Source organism: Carassius auratus, chromosome 47 (genome assembly GCF_003368295.1).
Source record: "Carassius auratus strain Wakin chromosome 47, ASM336829v1, whole genome shotgun sequence".
Lineage (NCBI taxonomy): Eukaryota > Metazoa > Chordata > Actinopteri > Cypriniformes > Cyprinidae > Carassius > Carassius auratus.
In genome coordinates, this window is record NC_039289.1 from 8279330 (window position 1) to 8289367 (window position 10038).

General features: G+C 38.1%; 1 protein-coding gene across 3 annotated transcripts; it reads left to right on the forward strand.

Annotated features, from left to right (window-relative positions):
* The first annotated feature begins 744 nt into the window (after positions 1-744).
* Positions 745-9082, forward strand: hdgfl2 (HDGF like 2). 3 transcript variants are annotated; one of them, XM_026236066.1, is made up of 16 exons: positions 745-975; positions 1472-1548; positions 2079-2217; positions 2304-2477; positions 4180-4305; positions 4423-4491; positions 4564-4753; positions 4936-5020; positions 5303-5606; positions 5694-5824; positions 6167-6234; positions 6340-6410; positions 7023-7124; positions 7747-7900; positions 7981-8104; positions 8197-9082. In XM_026236066.1, the coding sequence occupies exons 1-16, from the start codon at positions 904-906 to the stop codon at positions 8324-8326; spliced, it is 2016 nt and encodes a 671-aa protein (XP_026091851.1). In that variant the 5' UTR covers positions 745-903; the 3' UTR covers positions 8327-9082. The 3 variants fall into 3 exon arrangements, with proteins under 3 accessions (XP_026091851.1, XP_026091854.1, XP_026091852.1); XM_026236069.1 differs by having other exon boundaries at positions 5309-5606; XM_026236067.1 differs by having other exon boundaries at positions 4183-4305.
* Positions 9083-10038: the final 956 nt, after the last annotated feature.

A 10038-nucleotide genomic window follows, 5' to 3' on the forward strand; every position in this document is an offset into this window, starting at 1 on the left:
TTTATTTAACATTTATTAATTTTATTTTCGTTTATTTTATTCATTGATTTGTTTGTTTGTTTATGTTTATAATTTCTGTTTCATTAATTTAAAAAAATAATAATATATTTTTTTTTAACGATGAAAGAAATGTGTACGGTAATCGAAAAAAACATGTTTTTGTGTGTTTTGTATTTTTAAATTATACATCGTTAAGACCAGTTTTGGAGTGCCTCAAAATGTGAAATGTCAAGCTTCAAATGCGAAGCAAACATTTTGCAAGAAATAAATACATATGCTTAATATTTACGTGTTTTTAGTTACATTTTAATTGTTTCATATATGGCAAAAAAAAAAAAAAATTCAACAAACAAATATTTATTCCTCAAAACTACTAAAATATACTAAAAACTACTGAAATAACTACTAAATTCAGGGAACAGAATCAGAATCGATCCTGTTTTTAGTAGATTATATATTATATGAATTAATTAATGTTTTGGGGGGAAATATATTTATAAAAGTGCAGTTACATTACACTGAATGCATTTCGAATATGTGTTTTTATAATAACAAAAAAAAAAATAATATTAATAATTTATGTTTCCCCAATTTCATTTTCAACAGTCGCAGGTCGGAGCGACTGTTAAAAATCATTGATATGAAGTCTTTAGCGGTGTACACATTGTACATTCTTATTGGTGGACGCAAAGAGTGACAGTCCGTTCCTCCAATCATCGTTCTCAAGAGGGGCGGGACTTCCGCTGACAAAAAAATGGAATGAGCGGAAACCGCTGCAGAAACCAACCGCCTTTCCTCTCGTACTGTCCCCGAGCCAGGTCTCGCTGTCTGTCGGCCTGAGAAAACGGATCACGGACTACCACAGCGAGCAGAACGAGGAGCGGTGCATAGAGGGACGACAAGATGCCGCACAACTTTCGGCCCGGGGATCTTGTCTTTGCTAAAATGAAGGGCTATCCCCACTGGCCGGCCCGGGTGAGGGCAGCGCACACCCCCCACCAGCGATTTACTCAACACACAACACACACATGTATCTGACGCGGATAAGCTCGAATTATATTGTACTTCAGAGTCTAACGTTACACACCTCATTTGTTCCGTTTTATTAGCCTAGTAATGAATGGATGAGGCTAGCTGGCTTGCTAACTCGTTTGCTGTACGAGCAGCAAAGGTCGAGTGTACGCAAAGTTTTGTTTATTCCTGTATTTTATACAACGGGGAACGTCTTTAGATGTATAATGGGGTAAAATATGAATAATTACTACACTTAGACTCGAGACTTTTACATTGCTTTGGCTCAGCATCAAGTAAAATGCAATGAGGGGGGGTTGTCGTGTTTACACTGCACGTGACTCAATCCAAGGTAGAAAACTCCTTTGTTAATTTGTGTTTAGTTCTATAAACCTTCACATTTCTGCTGCAAAAGCTCTGAAGAACATGTAATCACCTTATTTTGATATTTCTCCTCCAGATTGAAGATGTTGCCGAAGGGGCTGTCAAACCACCACCTAATAAAGTCCCTATTTTCTTCTTCGGGACTCATGAAACGTACGTATCCCTGAATCCAGAAGAGCACCAGGTTGTTCATTATGATAAATAGATGCTTATTACTTATAATGCGCTGTGTGCAGTCTCATGTTTTATTTCTTTAATTCTGTATGCTGGTGAATAATCACAATGTTTTTAAAAGCATGGTGGGGCTTTGCATGTCAGAACTGTTATGGAGTAACAGGTGGCACTAGAAGAACCCTTTTTAGACCATATTTGTTTTCACCTTTTTCAATATTTTCGATCTGAGAATGTTGTAGCCACTTGAGTATGTTAAAGTCTGCATGTAATGAAAAAACACTCTATCTATTGTCTAAATGCATTTTTTGGATCTTATTGTAAACACTTAATCTCAACTGTTTCAATTGGTAAAAATGAGTTTCATAATGTTTAAGAAAAATGGCATAAAAATTAGTGTAATGCTTGCATTTCTCATTTGTATGTCAAAATACAGAAGAACAGATCTGTCACTACTTCTGTTTCACACAACTGTATAATACTGGTTTAATATGCCATTTCTGTCCTTTCAGAGCATTCCTTGCACCCAAGGACCTTTTTGCTTATGAAAAGCACCAAGACCGATTTGGGAAGCCCAACAAAAGGAAAGGGTTCAATGAAGGCTTGTGGGAAATCCAAAACAACCCTCACGCCTCCTATAACACACCGGCAGTAAGACATCATTTCTCTGTCCATAACCATCTGTCGGTTCATGTCAACAAATGCTGATTTGTCACATCTTCCTTGGATTTGTTTAGCCTGCCTCATCATCATCGGACAGCGAGGACGAACAACCTGCGCCAGGAAGTGATGCGGAAGATGACGAGGAAGCGGTGGTACCGAGGAAAGCTGAAACGGGAAGTAATGATTCTGACTCTGGAAGTGAGGATCAAAGGAAGACTGCGGTGAAGCGCAAAGCTCCTGCTGCAAAGGTATCCAAGCACGAAACAAGCCAGCATGATTGAATGTTGTGTGAATCAGCTGTCATCTCATCTGTCACTTTTCTCTCTTCTCCTGCAGTGTTATGCATTATACTTTCAGGTGCTCTGAATCTCTCTTTTCAAAGCTTTTATGTCAGTTAATTTAGTTACAAATTCACTAGCGTTACATAGAAGAGTGTTAGTAGAGTAATCAGTGTAGTGCACATAGTTTTTATTAAAGCAGTAGAGTCATTTATTATGTTATGAATGCATGGTTTACCTTTACATGAATGTGTGCATACAGTGCATTATCAGCATAGTACACATGCAGACAGATTTTTCTAACCGCCTTTGAATTATATTGCACGATTAATTAGTTCATTTGCAACACCTGTCCGGTATGAAGCAACAACAATAGGCACCTACTTGTGTGAGGGCGTAAAGAAACACATGCGACTCTAGTTTAAAGGAGCACAAAGACTTTTTTATCGCAAATACCTTCTAAGAGAAATAGTGCAGGGATGAAACTTTGTAGTGTGGATGTGTCAAGCATCTGTATTCGTGCACACTGTAAGATAGAGTATACTTTGAAAGGCCTGTGTTCTGCTGTACACAAATGCTAAGTGCTCATGTCAAAAATTAATTATACTTTTGGCTAAAAGTCTGAAGTAGTTTGGCACAACATCTTATAGCGTGCTTGAAACTCCTTTAAACTTAAAAGTGAAGTTCTGTTCACACCAATTACGATAACAAAAACAAAATAGTTACTAAATGTATGAGAAAAGGAAAGTCACACCACAACTATGATGATAATAACATGCAGGAATGATATGATGGGAAACACTTTAAGAATGATTTTTCCTTCTGATTAATAATAAAGACTGACTGCCATTCAAAATCCACTTTAAAGAACTTGAACATTTCAAATGGCAGACGACAAACCCTTATTGCCTGCTGATGTGGATGCTTATATGGATCTCATTCTAGGTGTGAACAGGACTTAAAGTGCCCCTATTATGGGTAATTAATAGTTCATATTTTGGTTTTGGGAGTCCCCAGCAACAGGTTGACATGCATGCAAGGTCAAAAACACTTTCATTGTCTTATACGTGTTTATTTTGACACGTTTGCTCAACGACTCCTAAACTATTCATCTAACTATTAATTTTTCCAAACCCCTCCTTTGTGTGATTGGTCCGATTGGTCTCTTTTTCATGTCATCATGGCTGTAATGCCTGATAAAGCAGCGTTTGTGAGTGCAGCGCTGCTTTGTGTACAGCCGTTACTGCTATTTTTACGCTCCAAAAGCGGCACCTAGTGGCAAAGAATGAATTAGCATTTTCATTCAGACTAATGGGAAAAGATTAACAAGTGGGCGGGCAATATGCTAATGTTTCATGTTGACGTCAACATGAAATGGCTTGGGATTCATTTTAAAAATGACTGAATTTCTTTTAAAGACAATAACTTTATACACGTTGCACTTTTAGATGTTAAACTTTACTGGATGTTTTCATTCAATTAGAGCTGTTACAGACTGAATGAAAGTCACTTTTCAAAAATCCATAATATGGAGCACTTTAAGACGCATACAATGTTTGTATGACATAGAACATGAATTTTAAAGCTTGAAAGTTTCACTTCAGTTCTTTATAATTGCATGTATGTATAAAAACATAAATGGGAAAAAAACCCTGTCTTTTGTCAAATTTAGCAGCGGCTCCCAGTGAAGAGAACACGGGCGTCATCCAGTGATCGAGATGGAGAGGAGAGTGGATCTCCCTCAGAACCAGAACCGTCACCCAGCTCGGACTCTGACTCGGGCAAAAACAGCGACCAGGTATTCCTGTCTGGACTTCACTTAAACCCCTCGTGGCTTTGCTATTACCCCCAAAAATCTGTGGAGTCAATGTTACATGTTAAAATTGTATTAACGAGTTAATAATGTGTTCCCTAGGACTTCACGCCACAGAAAGAGTCGGGCGGTCGAGGCGGCAAAAAGCCAGCTGGTAGAGGCAGGAGGAAGGTGAGACGACCTCCCTGACATGTGGCCATCTATAATCGCTTGATCTTACACTGTTACTTTGTGTCATTTTAGAAGGCATCATCTGGCTCCGACTCTGAATCGGGCTCCCAGTCAGATCAGAAGGCGGCCAGGAGCGATTCAGAAGACGAGAAGCCCCGGCCGGCCGTCTCTGGATCCGAATCACAGTCTGGGTCCAAATCCGACTCCGATTCAGAACCTCCTCCTCCTCCTGCAAGGAAAGGCCCACAAGGGCGCAAGAAAGGTGAGAAATGCGCTTTGTAACGTGAGCCCAGCACATTTTATAATTAGTTTTAACGGCTGAGAAGTTGCGTTGAATAGCAGCACAGTGGATGGAAACTTGACCTGAGACCGTTGTCCTCTGATATCCCAGACAAGTACATCAGAATACTAAAGGACACTTTTCTTTTTGCGTCATTTTCCAAGCGGAGAAACCTCCACCAAAGCCGCGGGGAAGGAAATCCAAACCAGCTCCAGAAAAGGCTCCTTCCTCTTCATCGGACAGCGATAGGTGAGCTTGGTTCATATTTTTCCTTTTTAGCATCTTTACGTTTGCACTAATGATGATAATGTAATTTTTTTTTTCTATTATACAACTTTTTGATTTAAGCCGGTGATTCGATTTTTATTTATTTTTTCATTTAAAGGATGAAAAAATCTTAGAATTGTTTTCATCAGGCTAATATGTTGTCATACAATTGACATGATCATGACTTGAAAAAGCATGCAAATATCTGTGAATTTTGAAGGAACAGATGGATGATTTGACTGGAGTTTGACTTTTTATTCAAAGCGACAGTGAGACGGACCGCGTCAGCGAGTGGAAAAAGAGAGATGAGGAGCGACGGAAGGAGCTGGAGGAGCGAAGGAAGAAAGAGGAGGCCGAAGAGCTCCGTCGGCTCCGGGAGAGAGAGAAAGAGGAGGAAGAAAAACGGAAAAGAGAGAAAGAGAACAAGGCCAGAAAAGGAAGCAGCAGTGACGGCGGCAGCAGCAGTTCAGACGATGACGTGGATGATCACCCTCTCAAAAAATCCAAGAAACCTCCGACTCCCCCCATCCCGGCCCCGTCGGACTCCGACTCGCCATCACCCGCAGAGGCCAGTCACCAGAACTTTCCCCAAACGCTTTCCACTAGTGTCGCCTCTCAAAATGTTGACTGTGTTTGGGTTGTGTTTGCTCTGTAGATGAAAAAATCCACCAAACGTCAAGACAGCCAGAAAGGGCGGCAAAAGAAAGAGAAGGAGGTGAAAGAGAAAAAAGAAAGGAGGATCAAAGAAAAAAAGCCACCGAGATCAGAGGAGAAACACAAAGCGAGGTATGCATTTGGATTGAATAGGATTCTTAGTATGAATTTATTATATATTATAGTAAGTATTATTAGGATTTTGAATAGGCCTTTATTTTGAATTAGTTTTTTTTTATATATATTTTTATTTATTAATTTCGAATTCTTTTTTAAAATGTGAATGCAGTCTTAGTTAATTTTATTTATTTTTGTTTTATTTAACAGTAATAACCCTGACAATTAAATTAATTGTATGCATTATGCATCATAATTTTTTACCTAACACGTGTTCCCTGGGAATCGAACCCACAACCTTGTGCTGCTAACGCAATGCTCTGCCACTTGACACTATCAACATTTTTCTTCCACAAGGCCTAAGCCCGAGAAGCCGAAACGGAAGCTTTCTTCTCGACCTGAGAAGAAAGTCGAGAAGAAAAAAGGTCTGTGACATTATTCAGTTCTTTTGAATAATGTTACGGTCAGTCAAACTTTAACTCTTGTTTCTGTCGCTCTGTGTTTATATATATATATATATATATATTCAGAACCCTCGCCTGAAGAGAAACTACAGAAGCTCCACACAGACATCAAGTTTGCACTGAAGGTTGACAACCCAGTAAGTAGACATCAGCAGTCAAACCATATGTCACTTTCACACATTAAATCCATTACAAATCCTGGAAAGATGATTCTACTGATCTTACAGTAAAGCTTCCATGTCTTGTATTTGAACAAACAGTGGTTTGCTCGATTCATTGAATCCGTCGATTCAGACTTGTTTAAGTTCATTCTGTTCCTGTGAGATTTTACTGTTTATTACACCGTTTTTTTTTATATTTCTTTATTCAAGATATTACACACTCAAATAGTTTTGAACTCTTTAGCAATAACTCTTTAGTTTCATATCGGGTAATTACTTTTTTTTTTTTTTTTTTTTTTTACTTTTAGTGATTTTAGTGCTTCAACATAAACTTATTTCAGTTAATAGTTATTAAATATATTTGATTTTATTTCAGCTGTATTTCAATTAACAAAGTTGTTTAATAGTTAATAGTAGTTAACCGTAATAGCTGCTGTGTGCAGGTCTGATTTCAGTTAAACCACACACCACAAACAAAATGCTGTTAAATTGAGTCTATATTTATAGCAGCTGCTTTACATGTGAAAATGACTTGATGTGTGAATCCCCTGGTATCATTCTGAGTCTTCTGCTTCCTTTGATCTGTAGGATATTGAGAAGTGTCTACAGGCCTTGGAGGAGCTCGGCTCGGTACAAGTAACCACTCAAATCTTGCAGAAGAATGCAGATGTTATTGCCACACTCAAAAAGGTATTAAAATAAAAATGGAGATCATCTTTCCATTTTGAATCTATTTAAAGGGTTAGTTCACCCGAGAATGAAAATTGGTCCATCTTCTACTCGCCCTCGAAGCATCCTAGGTGTATGTGACTTTCCTCTTTCAGAATAATCCAATCAGAGTTATGTTAAAAATTGTCCTTGCTCTTCCAAGCCTTTCAAGCTGGGGTAAGCAGGTGTTTGTTATCAGCAGTTCAGAAGACGTGAAATAAAGTGCGTGCATCTGTAATAAAACCTCCCTCACACGGCTCCAGGGGGAAACGCTGGTCACGAATTAGAAGCTCAAAACAAGGATTTATAAAGAAAAACATTAGAGGATTTCGAAATAAGCCAAGGGTACACTGGTTTTCCTTTGCTAAAGTAAGGAAACTTTGTTTCCTTTGCTCCAAAATTTCCCAGAGGCTCGCGTGTGACGCATACGTCTTCCATCATCCGCCTGCATGTCTTCTGTGTCCCACAGTCAGCAGAAGTGAGGGTGGAAAAAAGTGTTAAATACATTTGAAATCTGGATATTTATCTCACAAAAACGCATGGATTCGCTACAGGGGGCCATTTAATAAAACCGACATGCTTCTGACCATCTTTTGTCTTTTAGATTCGACGGTACAAAGCAAGTGGTGCGGTTATGGAGAAGGCCACTGCAGTCTACAATAAGCTAAAGCTCCAGTTCATTGGCAAGATCGATTCCGGTAAACCAAAACTGGATGAAAAGAACCAAGAAACCAATGAGCAAGACACACAAAACACAGGTAAACTGTCAAATGAGAAGTTTTCCCATTCAGTAATCAAAGAGTTTTAAAACAGAGTTGTTGTTGTATCTTCCCTCTAGATGACTCTAAACCAGTGAATGGCGAGTCAGAGAACGAGAAAAAAGACATTTCTGAATCTGAAAGCAACCCCAAACCCACAGACCAAGAGAAACAGGATGAGAACAAATCCCCGAACGGCTTCAGGTGAAGAAACGGACACCTTTCGTTCTGTTTTGATAATTAGCCGGCACATTTTCCTTGTTCTTAAGCAGAATGGTTTTGTGTGTGTCTTTCAGGCCCAATCCAGATGACCAAACAGAGCAGCAAACACTCCCAACTGACTCCACAGAGGACAGTCCCACAGCAGACACAGACGTGAAAGAGGACAGCAGAGCTCAGGACGAGCAGATGTCATCTGAGAGCTGAACTGCGCTCACAAACACACTTTGGCTTCCTTCATTCATTTGTGTTACTTTTAGTCTGCCCACCTTTGTGATCTACATGAGTTTTTCGTGTTGTACATAAAACGTGATACGAACATTATTAGCACTTTTGAATCGGGACGTCATGAGGCAAACAAGCGCCTTAATCTAAATGTTCAATGTGGATGATGCTGCACTACCCACGTTTGGTCAATCGAGGACCAGCATTTTAGTTCAGAACCACAGGGACGTCTAGGAGGAAAAACACAGAAGCCCACATATATTTGGAGACTGTGCTTGTATAACGTAGCTGCTTTTTATGAGTAAAACCTTTTTTCCTTTAGTTGTTTTTTTTATGAAAAAAAAAAGGAAAACGTAAAAAAGAGGGGGGGGTGGGGGGGAAATCAGAATTTTTGTTGATTGACCCACTAAGCCGAACCTCAAGAGATCGTGAAGTTTGATCATCATTCTCATTATTACTGCACAAATTTACATCTGATCTGTATGGATTTCATAACTTTTAGTGTCTATGGACTCACTAAATGCTGTAGACGTACCATTTGTTGACTGTTGTTTGGTCCTCTAATAATAATAATAATAACTTACATCTTGCATATGTTGACCCAATAATGCTATTCTTTTCTTGGATGTCCTAAAACATGCTTATTATAAACTGGTTTCTAGTGCTATGTAACTTGGTCTGAGCTTTTTTTTTAGTATCCATGAAGGATTAAATAAAAATTCTGCATGTTGGCCACAATTTTGAATGCTTTTGTAAATTTTGAGGGAACACACATACTGGTAAAAAAAAAATAAAAAATGTATAGCCTGAATGCACTGTAAGTAAAAGCGTCTGCTAAATGCATAAATGTAATGTAAATGTAGATGAACCATGAATTATTCTCTGGATATGTTCAGAATATTACACTGACATACTGCCTAGTACATACTACAAAGTATAGACTGCATGTTTTGGTACTAATAGGTGTAGAATACTATTTTTTTAAACGCCCACTGTCTTCGATTACATTTACATTTAGTCATTTAGCACACACTTTTATCCAAAAAACAACACGTAGCAAGGGATTTTAAATAATATAATAAAAAAGAAAACAGAAAAAGAATAGAGCAAGCTAGTGTTAGAGGTCTTTTTTATAATTGTATAATAAAAAAGAAAATATAATACAAAAAGATTAGTCATTAGATTTAGTCATTGACATACATTAAACGTAAAAGCAGCGACGCGTTCGCGTAAACAAAAGTTCTGATTGGTCGACTGGGCGCTGACGTCATTCGTACGCAAACGCCAAGGGACGCGTCGCGCTCTCTTGTGGGGTTAAACTATTTAAATGAACCAATTTATGTTATTTAAAGAATAAAATATATTAAGAATATAATATTATAAAATAACGAAAACAGAAAATCTGTTATCTCAGAATAATAATAAATACACCTCATAAGTTCTTTGTTGAGGAAGTACGAAGTTATTTGCTTTTTATTATTAATTATTATTATTATTATTAAGACATATCTATGGTTAAAACACAGCCTGGTTCAACATAATATTTCCAAAAAGGTATAGAGTTGATTAGAATTATTTTTGCAATATGTAACTGTAATATGCTAAACGAATAAGCACGTTCTCCGCAATATCAAAAAGGGAAATGTTAAAGACGTAAATCTCAAAATCCTCTACTCCGAAAAGCATCACGCAAG

Bases quoted from the DNA above. Each gene is read 5' to 3' on its own strand.
- hdgfl2 (XM_026236066.1), top strand. From the start codon at position 904: ATGCCGCACAACTTTCGGCCCGGGGATCTTGTCTTTGCTAAAATGAAG. The intron at 4,492-4,563 runs GTGAGACGACCT...GTGTCATTTTAG, and splicing joins CTGGTAGAGGCAGGAGGAAG to AAGGCATCATCTGGCTCCGA. The intron at 5,825-6,166 runs GTATGCATTTGG...TTCTTCCACAAG, and splicing joins GAGGAGAAACACAAAGCGAG to GCCTAAGCCCGAGAAGCCGA.